The sequence below is a fragment of the Lynx rufus genome, unplaced genomic scaffold (assembly GCF_022079265.1).
Source record: "Lynx rufus isolate CCGP_SWC_20201006 ecotype Redwood Valley unplaced genomic scaffold, mLynRuf1.p SCAF_12, whole genome shotgun sequence".
Classification (NCBI taxonomy): domain Eukaryota; kingdom Metazoa; phylum Chordata; class Mammalia; order Carnivora; family Felidae; genus Lynx; species Lynx rufus.
The window spans coordinates 68,106,864-68,130,116 of record NW_025814826.1 but is presented as its reverse complement, the minus strand read 5'-3'; the positions used below and the strand labels follow the sequence as shown (position 1 = coordinate 68,130,116).

The 23,253-nt window shown below is 64.5% G+C and overlaps 1 protein-coding gene across 1 annotated transcript; it reads left to right on the top strand.

Annotated features, from left to right (window-relative positions):
• The first annotated feature begins 12,068 nt into the window (after positions 1 to 12,068).
• LOC124507581 (epiplakin-like) lies at positions 12,069 to 20,901 on the top strand. Its single transcript, XM_047073884.1, is given in 2 exon segments — positions 12,069 to 13,163; positions 13,165 to 20,901. Coding segments are annotated over 2 exon segments (8,832 nt in total).
• The last annotated feature ends 2,352 nt before the right edge of the window (positions 20,902 to 23,253 follow it).

Sequence of the window (23,253 nt, the reverse complement as noted above, 5' to 3'; positions counted from 1 at the left end):
CCAGGTCACACACAAGGCAGGCTTGGCATCTGTCGGCAGTGGCTCCTGCTCAGCCCCACAGCTGTGCAGGTGGGCTGGATGGGGCCCGGTTGGGGGTGAGAGCCCTCCGCCCCTGCCACCACACAGGGAACCGAGCTAGGGTCAGAGGCTCCAGCCCTGCATCCCCTTTCTGCCGCCTGTCCCCCACCCTCACGGCTGAGGCCCTGAGGCTGTTTTCTGGGCAACAGGGAGACGCGGCTCAGCAGGGAGGGCTGGGCCTGGCTCCAGGGCCTGGTGGAGCTGTGCCGAGAAGGTCAGCAGGTCCACGTGGGCAAATGTGGCCGAAGTTCCAGGGCCTCCCACGCAGGCCGCTAAGGGCAGGGGCCGCAGCCTGGGTCCGCTTGGGCCGCGACCAGCAGCGGGGACGCCCAGACGGCAAGCCCACAGCGTGAGCCCAGCCTTAGGCACAGAGGGATAGGGGTGCTGGGCAGGCCACGTGGGTCCCCCCAACCCCACTGCCAGTCCCTCGTGCCGTAGGCTGCCCCAGGCCCCGTCCACCAGGGGACACCGGTCTCCAGGCTGGGCTACCCGGTGGAGGGGAGGAGCCACGTCCTGGCCTATCCAGGGGGCCCAAGGGGCTGTTCCCACCAGGGATGTCCCTGAGCCGTGGACCCACCAGGGATGTCCCTGAGCCGTGGAGGTGACAGAGTGACAAGGTCATGGAGACGGTAGCGACGGAGGCCATGAAGGTGGGGTCCTGCCGACCGGGAGGGCGGCCAGTCTCAGCGTTGGGGGGGGTCATGTTGAGGCTCCCCCAGTGGGGCCGAAATGTGTCCTGCTCGCAGGTGCCCCCGGGGACCCTGGACAACCCGGCAGCTGGCTGGATGGTGTGGAGGGGCTGCGGGCCTTGCAGGGAGCCCTGACCCCCAACACCATGGTGGCTGCCGCCCAGCTTCAGGGGGGCAGGAGATACAGGGCGTGGGGGGCAGGGCCAGGTGGGGGCCACTCAGCCCAGGCCGAGCCACCAGCTCCTGGTGATGGTCGGCACACCCTCCCCCAGGTGGCAGGGAGTGCCGGCAGCTCAGGCTCGGAGGCCCCCTGGGGAGGGGCGGTGTCGGGAGGGCTAGGAGGAAGGCCAGCCTGTGCCCCAAGCCCCCAGGCCCGGCAGCTGCACTGGCACCTGTGGGGAGGGCAAAGGGGGCACTGCCGGGTGAGCTGAGGCTGCAAGAGGAGGGAGCCCAGGGCAGCGCCAGGGATGGCCCGGCGCAGCGGGCAGAGGCCAAGCGAGGCCGTAGGGGCGGGGACAGTGCAAACACAGGAAGGCCATGCCGACCACCGTCTTGTCCCCAGGTGGGGGCTCCTGGAGCCGCTCGACCTGGCTGTCTGTGGAGCCTGCCCGGCGCAGCTGCCCCTCCTCAAGCAGCTCCCGGACAGCTGGGGCCTGAGGGCCCAAGGGTCGGTGCAGCGCCCACAGGTACGGCCCAGGGCCCGGGGCAGGGGCTGGGGGCTGCCCAGAGCTCGGTGTGCGAGCGCTCACAGGGAGTGTGCGAGGGGGCCGCCGGAGGCTGGAGGTGCTGCTTGAGCCTGGGCGCCGAGTGGAACGGGCAGGGCTGGGCCCACAAGCTGGCCCGTCAGCCGTGGCGTCCTCGGTGCTCCGTCGCTGGGTGCTCCCAGAAAAGCCCCTCCCCCAGTTCCTCCTCCTACTGCCTCAGGGAATTGTCTTCATGCTGACGTCCTAACCTCCAGTCCAAGGTCCTTCCGGGTGCCCACATCCCTGGCCCCGTCACCGCCTCCGGCGCGAGCTGCAGAGGACCAGGCTGACTGGGGAGGGCGCTGCGTGAAGCCTCGCCCCGTAAGCCTGGCAGGCCAGCTGGAGCCGGAGGGGGCAGCCTCCAAACTCCATGAGCTCAAGACGCCAGAGCGGGCGTGGTGCCCTCGTTGGCTGCCCCCCGGCGGGCCGGGAGGGCCGAAGGGGTGGTCTCTACCTGCCCTGTCCCCTCTGGCTATGGCGGAGGGACGGTGGGGTGACCCGGAGGCTTTCTGCTGCATGGGGGCTGCCTGGGATAACGCTGCTCTCCTCCCCCAGAGGACCGCCCGGCTGGAGCTTCTAGTACAGCAGGCAGAGGCCCCTGGCCGGGCAGTGGCACCCGGGGTCTGTTCAAGAACCATACCTCCTACTGGGTATCCCAGGCTCTGCAGGGGCTGCTGTAGAGACGGCACATGGCTAGGCCCAGCAGGTGGGCTGGTGGGGGTGGGGGCAGGCGTGCAGGGAGCCAGGCCGGGCTCTCAGATGGTCCTCTCTCTCCTGAGCTGTGTTCCAGGTAGAGGTGAAGCCTCTGGGTGGGGGCGGGGGGCACTGGTCAGAGCCTCAGGAGCAGGACGCGGGGCTGGAGGGCACACGGGGCCGGCTGAGCAGACCTGGCGGGGCTATGGCCTGAGAACAGCCGGGCCTCAGCCTTGCAGGTACCTTAGAAGTCGGGGGGGGGGGAAACAGCCCACTGCAGGGTGCCCGGGGAGGAGAGAGGTGACCCCAGAGCAGCTGGACGACCCGGGGGCTCCGCGCTGGGGCCCTGCCTGCCCTCGGAAGAGACCCGCCCCCTCGAGAGACGAGGAGGAAGAAAAGCCGGGGCAGGCGCCGTGACCAGAGGCTTTTCGTGGCGATTTCCAGACTCTCCTCTCGTGTGCAGCCTCAGGTCCCCACGCCAAGTTCAGCCCGCTCTCCCAGCAGGGGTCAGGGCTGGAGCTTCGGCAGGCCCTGTGGCCAGCCTCCAGAGGCACGAACGACAAGCCGGGGAAAATGGCTCTGGAGACGCCACTGTTGAGACGCCAAGCCGTCCTGGGAGTGGGGTCAGGGAGGGTGCACCTTCCACCTCTTCTTAACAAGCAGAGCTCCCAGCTAAGACCTCGGTATTGCTATTGTTGACTCCTGTTTATGCAATAACTCAAAGGGAAACATATTTGGAGCAAGATGCAAAGAAATTTAATTCTGAAGTACAGGTCAGGCATCTTGCCTAGTTTAATCCACCCTCGATGCCCAGCCTGGGAGTCACCAGATGGGTCCACCCTGGCCGCACCTTCCCCTCGCCCCCTTCATCTGTCCTGTAGCACAGGGGCAGCGGGGCCTCAAGGAGCGGCTTCCAGGTCTCCCCCTGTGCCGAAGTCCCAGACCCCGTCTTCACTTGCTCTGCCAGGTTTGGTTCTCACAACTGGGGACTATCTCCGTTTGCACAGGCTGAGTGGTTTAAGCGACAGAAATGAAAAACGAGGGGCGCCAGGGTGGCTCAGTCGGTTAAGCATCTGACTTCCGCTCGGGTCACAATCTTGTCATCCATGGGTTCAAGCCCTGCATCCGGCTGTGTGCTGATGGCTCAGAGCCTGGAGCCTGCTTCGGATTCTGTCTCTGCCCCTCCCCCGCTTGCTCTCTCTGTCTCTCTCTCTCTCTCTTTCTCTCAAAAATAAATAAGCATTAAAACAATTTAAAAAAACAAAAACAAAAAAGAAAGGAAAAACAAATTGACTCACAGTTCTGGAGTCTGGAAGCCCACGGTCCAGCCATGGGCAGGGTTGATTCCTTTTGAAGGGTACAAGGGAAGGGTCTGCTCCAGGCCCCCTGCCTTGGTTTGCAGGTGGTATCTTCCCTCTGTGCGTCTGTCCAAAATCCCCTTTTCGTGAGGACGGCGGTCGGGACTTCAGGAGGCCCCATCTTAACTGATTACACCTGCAACGACCTTCGATATGAGGGCATGTTCTCAGGAGCTCAGGGGTCAAGACTTCATACATGAGCACGGGGGAGGGACACAATGCCACCCCTAACGAGGCATAACCCTGTCAGCTCACCCCAGCGCTGAGCGTCCGGCACGACAGCCTGTCTGGGCAGAGGCTCCCCTCCCCACCCCACCCCCGGCTATGTCCTGAGGCTCACAGCCGCCCGGGCTAAGCCAGGCCATGGCCCAGTCCTCCGGCTGCACTGCCCGGGCCCGCCTGTGCCGTGAGTCCTTGCTGACGGAGCGAGCAGCGTGAGGCACGGGGTGGGGGGCCCAGGATGTGGGGGTACTGAGGGGGTAAGAGGCAGCGGCGCCTCTCGGAGGCAGGCATGTCACGAGGCCCCTCTGATGACAGGGGTTCCCGTGGGAGCCGCGGGGACACAGCTTCTTTCTGCCCCCTTGCTGGAGGGGCCCAGCCCTGCAAGGAGGGGCTGCCCTCGTGGGTACCAACCCCCGGGCCTGCCGCGGGAGCCACTGGGCAGCCGCAGAGACGTCAGCCGGCCGCTCCGCTCCCTGCCCACCTCGGCCACACTGCCACGCGAGGCTGCGCCTCCTGGAGGAGACAGGGCCGCTCTCCGGGGGCCACTCTGTGGACGAGCTGCCGTACTGACCCATAGGCTGAGTCGGGCCGAGCCCTACAGGCCCCGAGTGGGGCCTGTAGCCGAGCGCCGCAGCCCACGCGGCCACCGCCTAGACCAGGCCAGGGTCAGCACGGTAACATGGCCCTGGGACCCCCTCCTCGGAGCCTCTGGCCCACAGGGCCTCTAGGGGAAGCAGGACAGCTGGCTGGGGTAGGGCCACCAGCTTCAGGACGTGACGGCCACAGGTAGAGCAGTTGGCCGCACTGAGCATAGGGGGAGTCACCCCACTGGCCTCCTGACACCACAGCCCCTCCCCCTAATTCCCTGAGGCCCTCCCTGCTGTGCCGCAGTGCAGGCCTAGGCCTGGGGGTGGCTGGGCAGACGCACTGGGCTGGGGCTCTGGGAAGGCACCGGCTCTGAGAGGTCCTGATCATCGGGGTCAGCCTGGGGGCCGGGGAGGTAGGACAGTCACCCAGGCTTGCTCCCCAGGGGGTCCCGGAGGCTGACCTAGAGGCTGACCTGGAGGCTCCTGCAAGAAACTGGAGACACCGGGAGAGGACCAGTGGGCACGGCGGGGGCAGGGCCAGCCTTTGTCCTCCTTCCCACGAGAGGGGCTGGCACGCGCCTGGGTTTCGCGGCCTGGTGGCGATGCTGCCTGCACGGCTTGGCCGTGGGCAGGAGTGACTCTGAGGCACTTTCTGGGCCACAAGCCACAGCCAGCACAGCGGGCCATCGCGGACGGTGTCCTGGGGCCTCGCGGGCAGAGATGCAGCTGGGCCAGCGCCCCTTGCTGGACACGGGCCCCTGCCGGAGCTCACTACCCTTGGGGGTCGGGGCTCCCCGGTGGCCAGCGGCAGCCACACAGAACGTCAAGTGTGGATGGGTGGATGTGCACCAGGGCACACAGGTGGCCAGAGGCCAGCCCCGGGGGGCCAGGGAGCCTTGGTGAGCAGGTGGGAGTGTGGGCCTGGTAGGCGGGGGTGAGGGCAGAGCCACGGGGGTGGACCCCAGAACCCTCCACCCCAGAAATGCCTGCACCTGCACGGGCGTCTCCAGGTACACTTTCGGTGACTGTCAGGGTGGCCCTGTTCAAGTATGTGGTCAAGAATGAACCAGGCAAGGGTGCCCGGGTGGCTCAGTCGGTTAAGCGTCCGCCTTCGGCTCAGGTCACGATCTCACAGTTCGTGAGTTTGGAGACCTGCGTCAGGCCCTGTGCTGACAGCTCAGAGCCTGGAGCCTGCTTCGGATTCTGTGTCTCCCTCTCTCTGCCCCATCCCCACTCATGCTCTGTCTCTCTCTGTCTTAAAAATAAATAAAACATTTAAAAACAAAATTAAAAAAAAAATGAACCAGGCAAAGATAAGGGCTAGGGGGGCAGAGAGACTGAGCCCTCGAGGCAGGGACTGGGGGATGGGAGAGAGCCTCGGGCTCTGCTTTGGTGGGAGGCACCAAGGTGGTGCCCCCAAGGTTCTGGGCCTCTATCCCCAACACCTCTAGCAGCCACTGCCTCACGGTGCCAGGGTGGGCGTCCGAGAGGAGGGCCAGGAGCTCTGGGATGCACCCGGGACCTCCTCTGAGCCCAGGGGGAGGCTCCTCAGGCGGGGTGGGGTGAAGTCTGGCCATCTCTTCCAGACAGGGGAACCTGCTGGGGACACAGAAACCCCAGTTCTTCCCAGGGGCACACGGAGGGGAGCCCCTGCGGAACCCTGGCTCAGCACACCCAGGACCTAAGCAGCAGTGGGGGGAGCTGACCCCCAACCCCGCTGACTGAGCAGACCCAGCATGTGGCCAGCAGTGCGCAACCCCCCCACACACACCCCCACACACATGTGAGCAGAGGAGCTGTGCGAACCCCTCCCGACCGGCTCTCCCGCAATACAGTCGCGTTTTGGAAAGTGAAACCGCCGGTCAGGTGTGCATTTCCTTTACAAAGTCCACTGAACCCGCTGAGAGGGGCGGGGATGGACCCCTCCCCCAGCACCCTGTGCCCACCTCCGCTCCCTCGCCGGGACTCTGGGGGAGAGGTCAAAGGGGCAGGAGGGAGAGGGCAGCCGCCCCCCTGCAATTCGGGGCCATTCCTCACCAGGGGTGCTCACGGGTGGCCAGCCTACCGAGGGGCGCGCCCGGGGCGCCGCCCTGGCCCCCGCCGGGTTCTGGGTACCCGCCCGCCCCACCCGGATTCGGGGCGCGCCCCCCACCCCGGGCCGCCGCCCCCAGATGAGGGCGGGGCCGCGGCCGGTTTAAATTCGGGTGGCGCGGGCCCAGCCGCGAGCCGAGAGACTGCGTTCGGAGCGCTGGGGCGCCGCGCGGGCAGGTGGGACACCCCGGCCTGGGCCAGACCCGGGCAGGCCAGGGAGCAGAGGCCGAAGCTCCTTCGACGGGCGCTGAGCTCGGGTCCGGGAGGCGGGGGCGGGCGTGGGGGGCAAGGCGCCGGTGGAGCCGGGAGCGGCCGGGAGCTCCGCGCTCTGGCTCGCCCGGACCGGGCAGTCTGAGCCCCGGGCCGGCCGCCCTCCCTGGTGGGCGAGGGTCGAGGTTACCGGCAGGGACGTGGGAGATGCGGCCCGGGGAGGCGGGGGTGGGCGGTGGCGGGGTGGGGGTGGGGGTTCCTCCCGGCTCCAGCGGTTTCCCGGCAGGGGGCAGGGCAGGGGTGGCCCCGGGCGGGTGTGCAGGTCAGGTTCCGCCTGCCGCCCCCCTTCGACGGAGGGTGGAGGCGCCCTGGGCGGAGGTAATCAGGCTGACAGATTGAGAGGGAGGTGCTGCTCCTGGCTGGGGCGCTGACCAATCCGGGAGCCACCTGCTGTCCCCCGTGGGGCGGCGGCAGGGACACCGCATGGGGTCATCTCGAGACCCTTGCCAGGACGGGGCTCAGGAGGGCTGCCTTCCCTGTACCCACCTGTCTTACCAAGCTCCTCCTGCCGCTGGCCTCTGCCCCGAGGAGGTGAGTGGGATCCTGCCGCAGCTGCCCAGTGGGGCAGAGCCAAGATTGCCGCCTCCCTGTGTGGGCCTGAGGCAGCCTGCAACCTAGTTCTGTCCTTGTCTGGCTCAGGTGGACAGCCAGCCCTCTGCCCTCCTCCGGGCCGGGCTGGAGAGGGGGGATGTCCTTCAGGGCAGAGGCAGAAGGTGGCCCACAGCCAAGGAATGCAGACCCACCCTCCTCATGGTTGTCCTCCCTCCCCTTGTCACCCGGGGCTGCCCCCCCACCCTCCCCTCCCCCAGGGAAGCCGCACGAAGAGCCCTCTTCCCTCTCAGATTCCCTTTTCCTTCCTAGAAAATCTGCTCGGCCCCAAGGCCCTTACCCCTCCGGTCACACACCATGCCCACCTTCTGCTGCTGGCCACCTCTGTGGGACATTGGGCTGGCCAGGGTGTCCTGCCCTTGAAGCTGCCCCCTCCCCCACTCCCTGGGCCCTGGACACCGGTCACATACCATGGTCTTCTCTCCCGAGCTCCAGACCCCTCTGTCCAGCTGCCTTCCCAAGGTCTCCACTCCACAACCCTGCTCCTGTCTCACCTGGGCAGAGTCCAAAGAGGCTCCTACCTGGCCCAAGGTCACTGTCAACCAAATAGGGGGCGTGGCCCAACTGCCAAGGGCACAGGGCCTGTCCCGGCCTTAGGCCCCCACTTCCTGCTCGAGTACTCTGTCAGGCTCCTGGGTCCCCCCTCCCACCATGAATCCCCTTTGTTTGTTTTTTTAATTTTTTAATGTTTATTTTTGAGAGAGAGAGAGTGCCAGAGAGAGCAGGGGAGGGTCAGAAAGAAGGAGACACAGAATCTGAAGCAGGCTCCAGGCTCCAGCTGTCAGCACAGAGCCCGACGTGGGGCTCAAACCCATGAAACTTGAGATCATGACCTGATCATGAGCTGAAGTTGGACGCTTAACCGACGGAGCCCCCCAGGCACCCTCCCCCGTGAATCCCCTTTGTGCGGGTGACTGGAACCTCCTGCTCCCCAAGCTGGTTACTGCTCTGGTTTTCCTGTCTGGGCGCTGCCCTTCCCCACCCAGCACAGCCCCATCAGGGCTCTGGGCCGGCTGTCTATGTCCAGGCCAAGGGCCACCCGCCGTGGCCCCGAATGTCCCTCCTTCCCTTTGCTGGGCAATGAGGTCCCTCTCCTCTCCCCACCTTTGTCCATTGCCAAGGGAAAGTCACGCTCTTCTAGCTATCTAACTGCCCCGGGAGCCGTGTCACCTGGCGTTCCTGCCGAGACGGGCAGGCCTGTCCCGGACTCACAGACCCGCTGAAGGCAGTCCTGGCACAGGGCACCCTGTGCGAAGGGAGTATCCCAGCCGGCAGCCAGGCATGTGTCCAGGCCGGGCCCCAGAAGCAGGGTCTGATGGCAAGCATATTGGGGAGTGGACTCGGGGTGGCCCCTGTTGAGTGCAGGACACAAAACAGGAGAGAGCCAGCCTCTGGTGCAGCCCCGCTCGCAGCTGGAAGGAGGTCGAGGCAGCCGTGCACTCACCGCCGTCACACCAGGCCCTGGAACCCTGCTTGCAGGGCACCCGTGGGCTTCTCTTCCTGGGGAGATGCACAGGGCACAGTGAACAGGTGGGCCCCCAGCCAGAGCTGCGGCATGGGCCTTGTCTCTGAGGCTCCGCTCCTCCTTCCCCTCGCCCCACCCCTACCTCACGTCGGCCGGGCCTGGTGCTCACCTGGGGTGTGCAAACCCTTACCCCTGAGGTCCCTTGTGGCTACACGTGTCCATTAGCTACAGGAATGGCCACACCCCTGCCTCCACCCCACCCAGACCCTGCCTTCTCCTGGTGGTCGGGTCACTCCCGGCCCCTTGGTCCTGGACACAAGGAGCCGGGGTGCCCTGGGAGCAGCCGTGGCCTTCAGCTCAGTGGGACTGCGGCTGTGTCCGTGGCAGAAGTACTCATCCTGTGAGACTGACCCCAGAGCTGCAGGGACGGGTGGCGGGGTCATCGGAGGCATGGTGGGGGCCACGTCTGCTCCCATCGCTTGGTTCCCGGACCCATATGGTCCAGCTGCGGGGACAGACACATCACATTCTAGAATGGTCACCGCCCCTCCCCCCCCCCGCCCCCCCCCCCCGGCCCCGGGCACGGGACCACCGGTGAGCTGGTGCTGGAGCTTGCCTGCAGTGGCCCTTTCACGATGGAGCCCTCAGCCTGCCCTGCGCTGCAGAGATCAGAGCCTCTTGACTGGTCACTACAAAGCCTCAGGTGTCCACAAGGACTTTTTGTCATCCAGCTGGTCACTCACAGCCTTTTGTGTTCGTCCAAAGTCTCGTTGTTTAGCAATGCCCCCCACCCCCACCGTGTGCTCTGCACTAACCCCCATCCCGGATGCCTGATCCCACACTCCCTTTACTCGGAACGCTGGCAGATGGAGGCACTTCCCCGATCCCTGCTCACACGGCCAGCCGGGTGGCGGTGTGCCCCTCCAGAGCCTCGCCCAGTGTCTGCCTGGTCCTGGCACCACCAGTCTGAGCTGAGCAGCACGCGAGCTGCAGGGGGTGGGAAGGGCCCCTCGTCTGTGTAGGGAAGGGGTGAGGCAGGATTTCACCCACTCCCAGGGGCTGGGCTTACACGCGGGCCCCATGTCAAGTCAAGGGCCTGAGCCAGTGCAGCCCCAGGACGGGCAAGGCAATTCCCGAGGGGGCCGAAGTGGGGGCCGTCTGCCGACAGCCCTCCTGAAGCCCCAGATGGGGTCTGGGTCATGCCCCCAAGCGTCCACCCTTCCAGATGTGTGTGTTGTCGGAGTCCCAGCTTCTTACTGTCACTGGGGGGCGCTCGACACCCCCTGGGCCATGCTGCCCCCTGCACCGCCCTGGCGCTGAGGCCTCCCACCCTGCTCCTGGGCCGGAGGTCGGTGGAGAGGGCAGGAGCGACGAAGGTGGCCTTGAGTGCCACAGTAGGTAACTAGCAAGCCACGGAGGCTGTAGGACAGGAGAGGGGCCGGCGTGAAACAGCGACCCCATGTGGGGCCAGTGGGGGCGAGTGGGGGCTGAGCAATTCAGGGCTCAGGCTGCACGGGGTGGGTGTGGGGGGACCCTTTACAGAACGCCAGCAGTCGTGGGGGTGCAGTGGAGTTTGAGGCACCTCGTGAGACCGGGGCACGTGGTTCCTGGACTCCGGGACGGGCGGGGCCTGAGACACGGTGTGAGGGGTTCCCTGATGTAATGGGCAAGTGGGGGCAGAGCGGAGCCCTGTCACCAGCGAGAAGGCCCCACACCCACGACCCAGAGGCGGTGAGATCCCAAATGCATTTGTCGGGTTTGGCAACCACAGTCCGAGTTCATCTTAGTGAGAGCTTCGGGGCGGGGGGCGAGCCTGCTGCCTGAGCGGGCACGGGAGCAGGCTTGGGGCGCAGGCCGGGGGCTGGCTGGGAGGCCAGGACAGACGTGTCCGGGCTCTGGAGCAGACAGCCGGTGCCAGCGGGAGCAAAGTGTGGGCTTGCGCCCGGGGGGAGGGGGGAGGGGGGAGGGGGGCCCGGGTGTGGTTCTGCAGAAACCGGGCGTGGGCCGGCTGGAAGGGCGGAGGCGGGAGGGAGGCTATGGCTCCTTAAGCTGTCACAACAATTACCACAACCTGGATGGCGTCAAACAACAGAAAGTCCTTCTCGGTTCAAGGGGCCAAAATCTGAGGCCAATGCTTCTGGGCTTGGTGGTCCTCGACGCGTCTGGGCTTGTAGCCGCTCCGGACGGTGCCCCATGGGCTCTCTCCTGTGTCTTCCTATAGAGACTCAAGTCATTTTGGATTACGGCCATTCCTCCTCTGTGACCTCAACTGAATTACATCTGCAAAGACTATTTCCAAATAAGGCTACAGTCATAGGTACTGGCGGTCAGGACTTGGGTATATCTCTCAGGGGGACACAATTTAATCCCACAGGAAGGGGACAGGCCTGGGTGGAGGAGTTGGTGTGCAGGCGTGAAGCCCTTGTCACTGCTGCTCAGAGAACTGGGGCACAGAGCCGTCTGCGGAGAGGGGACAGCCTTGGAGCCTCTCTGGGGCTTGGAGCCAGCTGACCAGAGACGTGGCCATACCCATGGCTCCCACGGGACTGGCCCGCAAACACGGAGTCCGTGTTCCCTCAGGCCCCCGAGTCGAGTGTGGGCACAAAGAGGCCGTAGCCCAGAGAGCACAAGGATTGGAGTGGGCAGAGGAGGACGCAGACAGAGCCGGGCTGGGGCGGGACACCGTGGGGGCTTCTGGCTGGAGCCCAGTGGAGATCTGGGAAGGAACAGAAGCCAGAGCAGAGGGTCTGGGGCAGGGCGGGGGTTTGGAGGCGGTGACCGGAAGAGGGAAGGGTGCTGACGTCCCTGAACCCAAGGATGGAGGAGGAGCCCTGGGGAGCAGACGGGAGGTTTGGGTGAGAGATGGGGGGAGGGGCTCTGGCCCAGGTGGCCCAGCCCCCACCACGGGACCCTGAGGGCAGGGGCTGAGGGGATTGGGCTGGGATGGAGAGCAGAGGATGGCCTGCAGGAAAACAGAGCCCACGCGTCCTGGAGGCCGCCCTGGCTGGCCGCAGGTCCCCCGTGGTCCCTCCTGGGACCCCATGGGGCAAGGCAAAAGACCTTACTTGGGTGCTGACCCCCATCCCCCAGGAGGGCAAGCCATGTCTGGAGGCTGATTCGGGGTCTGGGATTGACCTCTTGACTCTCTCTCTCCCGTCCACCTGGGCCATTCCAGGGCCCCTAACAGAGCCTTTTCTACCCCCTACAGGGAGCAGACGCAGTGGATCTTGGGTGAGTGAGTTCTACACAACAGGCTGAGCGTGATGAATGGCCACGCCTCTCCTCCTCTTGATGTCCTGGTCACCAACAGCACTGACCCGGCCATCGTCCCCAAGACCATGAAGGCCGTGCCGGGAACCAGCACCCCTTCCGGGCCTCCGTCTGCCCAGCCTAAGAGCATCGCTGGGGTGTATGTGGAGGCCTCCGGCCAGGCACAGAGTCTCTACGCTGCCATGAAGCAAGGCCTCCTGCCCGTTGAGCTTGGGCTGGCTCTGCTGGAGGCCCAGGCGGCCACCGGGGGCCTCGTGGACCCCACGCAAGGCCGGTTCCTCCCTGTGTCCGAGGCCCTGCAGCAGGGCCTGGTGGGCCTGGAGCTAAAGGAGAAGCTGCTGGTGGCCGAGCGCGCGGTCACTGGGTACCCTGACCCCTACGGTGGCGGGAAGCTGGCACTTTTCCAGGCCGTCGGGAAGGAGGTGGTAGACGGAGCGCTGGGGTGGGGCTGGCTGGAGGCCCAGCTGGCCACGGGGGGCTTGGTGGATCCCATTCGGGGTACACGGGTGGCCCCGGAGCCAGCCTGTCAGCAGGGTCTCCTGGACCGGGACACGTGGCGTGGCCTGTCTGAGCGCAAGCCCAGCCCCAGTGCCCCTGGCTTCCTGGACCCCAACACCCTGGAGCGGCTGTCGTACCGCGAGCTGCTGGGCCGCTGTGTGAGAGCCCCTGGCACAGGGTTGGCGCTGCTGCCCCTCAAGACCACCTTCCCCACCCTGAGTGGGGCAGTGAGCTTGGCCGAGCTGCTAGAGGTGGGGGTCCTGGATGACGAGGCCGCCCGGGGCCTTCGGGAAGGCAGGCTGGCGGCCCGAGAGGTGAGCGCGCGGGCTGACGTGAGGCGCTACCTGCAGGGCACCGGCAGCATCGCGGGGGCCGTCCTGCTGCCCGCGGGCCACAAGAAGAGCTTCTTCCGGGCCGTCAGCGAGCACCTGCTCCCCACGGGCACCGCGCTCCCGCTCCTGGAGGCTCAGGCCGCCACCGGCACACTGGTGGACCCGGCCACCGGCCGGCGGCTCCGGGTGGACGAGGCGGTCAGGTCGGGCCTGGTCGGCCCAGAGCTCCACAGGCAGCTCCTGGTGGCGGAGGAGGCGGGTGACGGGGTACCATGACCCCTTCAGCGGCGCCCGAGTGCCCCTCTTCCAGGCCATGAAGAAGGAGCTGGTGGACAGGCCTCTGGCTCTGCGACTCCTAGATGCCCAGCTGGCCACAGGTGGGCTGGTATGTCCGGCCCGCAGGCTCCGGCTGCCCCCGGAGGCCGCCCTGCGCTTCAGATGCCTGGACCAAGAGACTCAGCAGTGTCTGTCCCGGGCCACCGGCTTCTGGGACCCCAACACACAGGAGAGCGTGGGCTATGGGCAGCTACTGGCCCGCTGCGTCACCGACCCAGAAACAGGACTGGCCTTCCTCCCCCTCTCAGGGGGCCCCCTTGGAGAGGAGCCACGAGGACTCCCGTTCATTGACCACAGCACCCGGGAGGCCTTGAGTGAGGCCATGACCACCGTCGCCGTGGGCGAGTTCCAGGGCCGGCCCGCATCACTCTGGGACCTGCTCTTCTCTGAGCCCATCCCTGCGCAGCAGCGGGCGGCACTGGCCCAGCGCCACAAGGAAGGCGCCATCTCGGGGGAGGAACTGGCAGCTGCGCTGAGGGCCACCCTTGAGCAGGCTGCAGCCACGGCCAGGACCACCTTTGCCGGCCTGAGGGTGCCCGTGGCCCCAGGAGAGCTGCTGAGAGCAGAGATCATCGACCAGGACACGTACGAGCGGCTGGAGCGAGGGCAGACCACAGCCCAGGAGGTGGGCAGGCTGGGCTCGGTGCACAGGTTCCTGCAGGGCACCGGCGGCATCGCAGGCCTGCTGCTGCCGGGCTCCCAGGAGCGGCTCGCCGTCTACGAGGCTCGCGGGAGGGGGCTCCTCAGGCACGGCACGGCCCTCATCCTCCTGGAGGCACAGGCGGCCACGGGCTTCATTCTCGACCCGAAGGAAAACAAGAGATATTCTGTGGAGGAGGCACTGAGGGCTGGCCTCGTAGGGCCTGACGTGTTTGCAAAGCTGCTGTCGGCCGAGCGCGCCGTCACCGGCTACAAGGATCCCTACACCGGGGAGCGCATCTCCCTCTTCCAGGCCATGAAGAAGGACCTCATCGTGCGGGAGCACGGCATCCGCCTGCTGGAGGCCCAGATCGCCACGGGCGGCATCATCGACCCGGTGCACAGCCACCGCCTGCCCGTGGACGTGGCCTACCGGCGCGGCTACTTCGACGAGGAGATGAACCGCGTCCTGGCGGACCCGAGCGACGACACCAAGGGCTTCTTCGACCCCAACACGCACGAGAACCTCACCTACCTGCAGCTGCTGGAGCGCTGCGTGGAGGACCCCGAGACGGGCCTGCGCCTGCTGCCCCTGAACGGCACCCAGCCCCCGCTCGTGGACGGCACCACCCGGCAGGCCTTCCAGAGCCTGCTGCTGTCGGGGAAGTTCGGGCGTTTCCAGGGGCGGAGAGTTTCCGCATGGGAGCTGGTCAACTCAGAATGCTTCAGCGAGCACCAGAGGAGGCAGCTCCTGCGGAGGTACCAGCAGCACAGCATCTCCCTGGAGCAGGTGGCGCAGTGGCTGGAGAGGGAGATGGGGAGGTGGGCGGACATCACGCTGCCCGGGCTGCGGGGCCCGGTCACGGCCTACCGGCTCCTGGAGGCCCGTATCATCGACCGGGAGCTCCTGGACCGGGTGCTGGAGGGGGCGGTCAGCCCCGAAGCCCTCCTCCACATGGACTGCGTCCGGAGGTACCTACGCGGCTCCGGTGCCCTCGGCGGCGTGCTGCTGGGACCCGCCAGCCGGCGGCTCAGCCTGTACGAGGCCATGAGGCAGAAGGTCCTGGGGCCAGGGGTGGCCCTCGCCCTGCTGGAGGCCCAGGCGGCCACTGGAGCCATCGTGGACCCCCACAGTCTGGAGACCCTGTCGGTGGATGAGGCCGTGCGCAGGAAGCTGGTGGGGCCAGAGCTGTATCGCCAGCTGAGACGGGCTGAGGACGCTGTCACCGGCTTCCGAGATCCCTTCTCTGGGAAGTGGGTGTCCCTGTTCCAGGCCATGAAGAAGGGCCTCATCCCTGAGGAGCAGGCCGCCCGCCTCCTGGATGCCCAGCTGGCCACAGGGGGGGTCATTGACCCCACAGGCCACTACCACCTCCCCATGCCCGTGGCCGCCCAGCGAGGCTACATAGACCAGGAGATGGAGGAGGCCTTGTCCAGCTCACCCGAGACCTTCCCCACACCGGACGGCCGGGGACGCACCAGCTACGCCCGGCTGCTGGAGCAGTGTCTGAGGGACGAGGCTTCTGGCCTTTACTTCCTGCCCCTGCCCGAACACGCTCCGGCCATCCCCACCGACAAGCAGGTGCAGGAGACCCTACAGGCGGCGCAGGGGACTGAGGACGGCACGTCCCTCTGGGAGCTGCTGGGCTCTGGCCACTTCACCGAGGAGCAGCGGAACAGCTTCGTGGAGGACTTCAGGCTGGGGAGGATCGCCTTGCAGCAGCTGCAGGCAGCTGTGCACAAGCGGGTGCGGGAGGCGGAACTCCTGGCACGGGCTCACGTCACAGTGCCCGGCCCCAGGGGCGAGGTTCCCGCCGTCTGGCTGCGTGACGCCGGCATCATCACCGCAGAGACCCTGGCGGCCCTGGCTCGGGGCACGCGGTCACCCGCGGAGGTCGCTGAGGAGCCCAGCGTGAAGGCCCGTCTGTGGGGGACGGGCTGCGTAGCAGGCCTGCTGTTGCAGCCGTCGGGGACCAAGGCCAGCATCGGCCAGGCCATGAGGGACGGCCTCCTACCCGAGGGCCTGGGGCGAAGGCTGCTGGAGGCCCAAGTGGCATGTGGCTCCCTCATTGACCCTCTGACCAGCCAGAGACTGTCTGTGGAAGGCGCAGTGAAGGCGGGCCTGGTGGGCGGGGCACTGAGCGAGCAGCTCCAGCAGGCCGAGAGGGCCGTGGCTGGGTACACCGACCCCTACACAGGAGGCTCCCTCTCACTGTGGCAGGCCGTGGAGAAGGGGCTGGTGCCCCAAAGGGACGGCCTCCGGCTCCTACAGGTGCAGCTGGCCACGGGGGGCGCGATGGACCCCGTGCACGGGGTGCACCTGCCCCAGGAGGCAGCCTGCAGGTTTGGCCTCCTGGATGAGCAGGTCAGCCGGGTGCTGACCTCAAAAGACGAGGACAACAAGTTCTTCTTCGACCCCAGCACGCGAGACGAGGTGACGTACATGCAGCTCAAGGAGAGCTGTGTCTCCGACAGGGACACCGGCCTCTGGCTGCTGCCGCTCGCCCAGGACACGGTGCTCGAAGTGGACGAGCACACGGTGCTGGCCCTGAGGGCCACGAAGGTACCTGTCAGCACCGGGAGGTTCAAAGGTCTCCGCGTGTCACTGTGGGACCTGCTGCACTCCGAGTACGTCGGCGTCCACAAGCGGCGAGAGCTGGCGGCACTCTGCCGGTCCGGGAGGGCCACAGCCATGCGGCAGGTGGCTACGGCAGTCACCACCCTGGTCGAGGCTGCAGAGACACAGCCCTCACGGGCCACCTTTAGAGGACTCCGGAAGCAGGTGTCGGCCAACGACTTGTTCAGGTCCCAGCTCATCGACAAGGAGACACTGGACGAGCTGAATCAGGGAAGAAAGACTGTGCAGGAGGTGATAGAGACGGACAGTGTGAAGCAGTACCTGGAGGGAAGCAATTTCATTGCCGGGGTCCTCGTCCGGGGCACGAAGGAGAAGATGAGCATCTCCGAGGCCCTAAGGAGGCATATCCTGCGGCCGGGCACGGCCCTGGTGCTGCTGGAGGCGCAGGCGGCCACCGGCTTCCTCATCGACCCCGTGCGCAACCAGAGGCTGACTGTGGAGGAGGCGTTCGCATCAGGGATGTTTGGCAGGGAAACCTACCAGAAGCTGCTGTCGGCCGAGCGCGCCGTCACCGGCTACACCGACCCCTACACCGGGGAGCAGATCTCCCTCTTCCAGGCCATGAAGAAGGACCTCATCGTGCGGGAGCACGGCATCCGCCTGCTGGAGGCCCAGATCGCCACGGGCGGCATCATCGACCCGGTGCACAGCCACCGCCTGCCCGTGGACGTGGCCTACCGGCGCGGCTACTTCGACGAGGAGATGAACCGCGTCCTGGCGGACCCGAGCGACGACACCAAGGGCTTCTTCGACCCCAACACGCACGAGAACCTCACCTACCTGCAGCTGCTGGAGCGCTGCGTGGAGGACCCCGAGACGGGCCTGTACATGTTACAAATTGTAAAGAAAGGAGAGACCTACTCCTCTATCGATGAAACCACAAAACAAGTCCTACAGTCCAGAACTACAGAAATGCACGTGGGGAGGTTTGCCAATCAGAAAGTCTCCTTCTGGGACCTGCTTTCCTCCCAGTACTTCCCAGAGGAAAGGAAGCGGGAACTCATCCAGGAGTATAGAGCCCAGAATCTACCCCTCGAGCGGCTGCTGGAGCTCATCACGGCTACCGTGGAGGAAACAGAAAAGCAGTACGAGGCGATCCAGGTGCCAGGCATCGGTGGGCAGGTGACAGCTGCGGAGTTGTTCAACTCTGGAATCATCGATAAAAGGACCCTGGATGTACTGCACAGAGAGGCACGGGGTGAGCAGGATCTCAGCCGGTTGGCACATGTGAAGACCTATCTGGAAGGTCGTGGCTGCATCGCGGGGGTGACTATGCCCTCCACCCAAGAGGTGATGAGCCTCTACGACGCCAGCAGGAAAGGACTCATCCCCATGGGCTTTGCGGCTCGGCTGCTGGAGGCCCAGGCAGCCACTGGGTTCATGCTGGACCCCTGCAGCCATAGGAGGCTCTCTGTGCAACAGGCCGTGGCTGAGGGCCTGGTGGGTGAGGACGTGCAGGAGAGGCTTCTGGACGCCCAGAAGGCCGCCCAAGGCTACACAGACCCGGTCACGGGAGACAAAGTCCCGCTATTCCAGGCCATGAAAAAGAACTTAGTCAGAAGAGAGGACGCGCTCAGACTGCTTGAGGCACAGGAGGCCACAGGGGGTATCATCGACCCACAGCACCACCACCGCCTGCCCGTGGATGTGGCCTACAGACGGGGGTGTCTACACCAGGACACCTACCCGCTCATTTCAGATCAGAAGCACATGAACAAAAGGTTTGTGGATCCGAACACTCAGGAGAGGGTCACCTACCGACAGCTGCAGGAAAGGAGCCAAAAGGAAGCAGGGACAGGCTGGGCGCTCTTCCCGGTGGTCAAGGACCAACAGAAGCCTGCCTACATCGACGAGCCAACGAGGAGGGCCCTGGAGGCTGAGCAGGTGGACGTACAGGTGGGAAGGTTCAAGGACCAGAAGCCATCGCTGTGGGAGGTCCTGAACTCAGAACACGTGACGGAGGAGAGAAAGCTCGACTTGATAGGTGCATACAAAAAAGGCACGGCCCAAGCGTTACAGAAGGTAGTAAACATCATCTTAGGAATAATCGATGAGACGGAAAAAAACAACAAACAATTGTGGTTCCGAGGGATCAGAAGACAAATCACAGCTTCCGAACTGATCGACTCTGGAATCATCACCCAGGAGATGCTAGAGGACATGGTCAAGGGGGCCAGCACCTCAGATGTCATCGGAGAAAAAGAACAGGTCAAACGCTACCTGCAGGGCACGGGCTGCATCGCGGGCGTGCTGGTGCCCGCCAAGGACGAGCCCGGGCGGCAGGAGAAGATGAGCATCTACCAGGCCATGTGGAAGGGCGTCCTGCGGCCCGGCACGGCCCTGGTGCTGCTGGAGGCGCAGGCGGCCACCGGCTTCGTCATCGACCCCGTGCGCAACCAGAGGCTGTCCGTGGAGGAGGCGGTGGCGGCGGGCGTGGTGGGCGGCGAGATCCAGGAGAAGCTGCTGTCGGCCGAGCGCGCCGTCACCGGCTACACCGACCCCTACACCGGGGAGCGCATCTCCCTCTTCCAGGCCATGAAGAAGGACCTCATCGTGCGGGAGCACGGCATCCGCCTGCTGGAGGCCCAGATCGCCACGGGCGGCATCATCGACCCGGTGCACAGCCACCGCCTGCCCGTGGACGTGGCCTACCGGCGCGGCTACTTCGACGAGGAGATGAACCGCGTCCTGGCGGACCCGAGCGACGACACCAAGGGCTTCTTCGACCCCAACACGCACGAGAACCTCACCTACGTGCAGCTGCTTCGCCGCTGCGTGCAGGACCCCGGCACCGGGCTCTACATGCTGCAGCTGGCCGGCCGGGGCTCCGCCGTGCACGAGCTGAGCGAGGAGCTGCGCGGCGCCCTGCGTGAGGCCCGCGTGACCCCGGACGCGGGCGCCCTCCGGGGCCAGAGCGTCTCCGTCTGGGAGCTCCTCTTCTACCGGGAGGTGCCCGAGGGCCTGAGGCAGGACCTGCTGCGCAGGTACCGGGCGGGCACGCTGACCGCGCAGGAGGTGGGGGCCGCCCTCACCCCGCTGCTGGCCCGTGCCGAGGACGGGAGCCCACGCCCGGCGCCCCCGGACCCTCGGGGGGCCCTGCGTGCCGCCACCATGGAGGTCAAGGTGGGCCGCCTGCGCGGGCCGGCGGTGCCCGTGTGGGACGTGCTGGCGTCCAGCTACGTGAGCGGCGTTACGCGCGAGCACCTGCTGGCCGGCTTCGGCTCGGGGACGCTGGGCCTGCCCGCGCTGACCCGCAGGCTGACCACCATCATCGAGGAGGCGGAGGCGGCCGGCGGGACCGAGGGCGCGTCGGGGGACGCCGCCCGCGGCCAGCGGGAGCCCCGGCCCCCCGGGCGCGGCGACGGCGACGCGGGCCCCTCCCCGGCCGGGGCCGACGCCGAGCCCGCCGGCGGCCTCCAGGAGCGGGCCCTGCGTGCCGCCACCATGGAGGTGAGCGCCGGGCAGTTCCGGGGCCAGCGCCCCTCCGTGTGGGACGTCCTCTTCTCCTCCTACCTGAGCCAGGCCCGCCGGGACGAGCTCCTGGCCCAGCACGCGGCCGGCGCCCTGGCCGTGCCCGCCCTCATCGCCGTCCTCACCCAGGCCATCGAGGAGGCGGAGGAGCGGCTGAGCAAGGCGTCCTTCCCGGGCCTGAGGCGCCAGGTGTCCGCGTCCGAGCTGCACACGTCCGGGATCCTGGGCCCCGAGACCCTGCGGGACCTGGCCCAGGGCACCAAGACCCTGCAGGAGGTGACAGAGATGGACTCGGTCAAACGCTACCTGCAGGGCACGAGCTGCATCGCGGGCGTGCTGGTGCCCGCCAAGGACGAGCCCGGGCGGCAGGAGAAGATGAGCATCTACCAGGCCATGTGGAAGGGCGTCCTGCGGCCCGGCACGGCCCTGGTGCTGCTGGAGGCGCAGGCGGCCACCGGCTTCGTCATCGACCCCGTGCGCAACCAGAGGCTGTCCGTGGAGGAGGCGGTGGCGGCGGGCGTGGTGGGCGGCGAGATCCAGGAGAAGCTGCTGTCGGCCGAGCGCGCCGTCACCGGCTACACCGACCCCTACACCGGGGAGCGCATCTCCCTCTTCCAGGCCATGAAGAAGGACCTCATCGTGCGGGAGCACGGCATCCGCCTGCTGGAGGCCCAGATCGCCACGGGCGGCATCATCGACCCGGTGCACAGCCACCGCCTGCCCGTGGACGTGGCCTACCGGCGCGGCTACTTCGACGAGGAGATGAACCGCGTCCTGGCGGACCCGAGCGACGACACCAAGGGCTTCTTCGACCCCAACACGCACGAGAACCTCACCTACGTGCAGCTGCTGGAGAGAGCTACTGCTGACCCTGAGACTGGACTGTTATTTATGTCTCTGAGTGGAGTTTGAATGGCCGTTCTCCTTGTTGCTATGTAGAGATATAAAAGCATATGTCATTAATTCAAAATTCTAGGTATATTCCAATTAATTGTCTTTCTTTTGTCACTCGTGCTATATATGTATCTGGTAAGGTACCCAAAATTTTTATCATCCCCCTAGTTCCCCCACATCCCATTTTGTGTGAAAATAACATAACCCCCACTCCTCATACCGGTCTGCACATCTCCCCGTTTTTTCACTTGTGAATTTTTAGTATGTTTGTGTCTTTTGGATGGATGTTGAGACATTCTGTGTTAAACTGTGTTGCAGTAATAGTTAAAATAGTTAAAATTTTTCCCTTTTTTGTTGCTGTTATTGTATATACATTAGTTTCTTATATTCTTTTTTTTTTAAATGGTCTGTTTTCCATTTTATTTTTTCCTTTTTTTAAAGTTTAGTTATGTTGAGAAAGACAAAGAAAACTTGAGGGGCGAGGGGTAAAGATGGGGAGAGAGAGAGAGAGAAGAGAGAGAATCCCCAATAGGATCCTGAGCTGTCAGCACACAGCCCAAGGTGGGGCTCGAACCCATGCACTTGAGATCATGACCTGACGCAAAACCAAGTGTCAAACGCTTCACTCACTGAGCCATCCAGGTACCCCTTTCGTTTCCACTTTTAAGATATGTCCTGCTTGTGGATTAACTCATTTCCTGTCAAGTTTTGTTTTCAATTCAGTGGTTCGTGGCTATTTCGGGTCCCTCTTTGGTGGCCGTGTTTCCCATTGCTGTGCTCAATAAAGGTCAGCCAGAATGTTCTTGGCATGGCCCTTCTATAGATATGTCCCCTCGTGTGTTGGTAACTAGCACGTTTTGTAACTATATGCTTTATAACTTACAAAGAAATGTTTGTGTTTAACGAAAGGTCTCTGATTTCAGAGTTTTGAGTGGTGGATGTTTTAATTGTAGAAATAAGTTAAACAAGGAAAATAACCAACACAAATGTAGGCTAACATAGACTTACATTTAGAATAGTCTCTTAAAACGCTGCAGCTACTGGGTGCGTGGGTAGCTCCGTTGGTTGAGCATCCAATTCTCGGTTTTACCTCAGGTCACGATCCCAGGGACGTGGGATTCAGCCCCATGTTGGGCTCCACGCTGAGTATGGAGCCTGCTTAAGAATCTCGGGGCACCTGGGTGGCTCAGTTGGTTAAGTGTCCGACTCTTAGTTTCGCAGTCTGTGGGTTCGAGCCCTGCATTGGGCTCTATGCTGACAGCTCAGAGCCTGCTGGGGAGTCTCTCTCTCCCTTTCTGCCCCTCTCCCCACTCTCTCTCTCTCTCTCTCTCTCTCTCTCTGTGTCTCAAAAGTATACATTAAAAAAAGATCTCCCCTCTCTCTTTCCGTCTCCCCCTCTCCCCATGGTGCTCACTCGTTGTCTCTCTAAAATGAAATAGTAATAAAAGAACACTGTAGTTAGGTCATACTCAAAGACTGCTTGAAGAGCTTGGTAATTCAGTCATTAATTAAAGGGTGTGCAGTTGGGACAAAGGGCCCGTCCTCCCTGGTCTCCTTCTTCATTATATGGAGTAGTGAGCGGGTGAGTGACATTTTCAAAGTACTGCTGGGTTCTGGGGGGGAAGCTGGGACACAGGGGCAAGCTGCTGGGTGGTCTTGGTGAGCAAAGCTGGTCATAGAAGACTGACAGCAACAGGGATGTTGGAAGCAGTCAGATGTCATCCACGGCAGCATCTGGGGAAAAGAGAAGTGTCCCTATTGACTCTGATACACCAGTGCGGCTGAAGGCCTATGCCCAGAAATAAGAGTTCAAGGTTGGGGTTCGAGTGTGAGAGGAGGCAGGCGTGTGCGTGCACCACTTTTCTCTCTAGAAAGAGATGATGAAGTTGGGGTGAGGAATCAGCAGCTGTGACAGGGTGAAACCATGGGAAGGCAGTGGGGAGGTGTGGGGTAAAGGGAGCCTTTGGACAAGAATTCGAGAGCCTGTCTCTTGTTGACATGGCCAGAGGGTGTCACCGGGGGCCTCCTGGAGAGAAAGGCGCTGCATGTGAGGAGGGAGGGGCTCCCCACGCTGGGCTCCTCTGTGCCAGGGGAGCCATCAGCAGAACGGCAAGAGAAGAGAATAAATTGGCATTTTGGAGTGTGGGAAGGTGACCGAGCAAGTGAAAGGCAAGCCCAGAAGGGCAGGCGGGATGGGGGGGGGGAGGGCGGGTTGTGATCATGAATTAAAGTCTTCCGGTCAGCCTGCTGGTGTGTTTATCACTTCAGTGGCCCTCCCACGTGTTCCCTGGCGGAGGCGCGACGCGCCAGGAGAGCTGGCCTTCCAGATGCCCCATCCCAGGTCCTCTCCTAGACCCTCGGGGAGCAGCC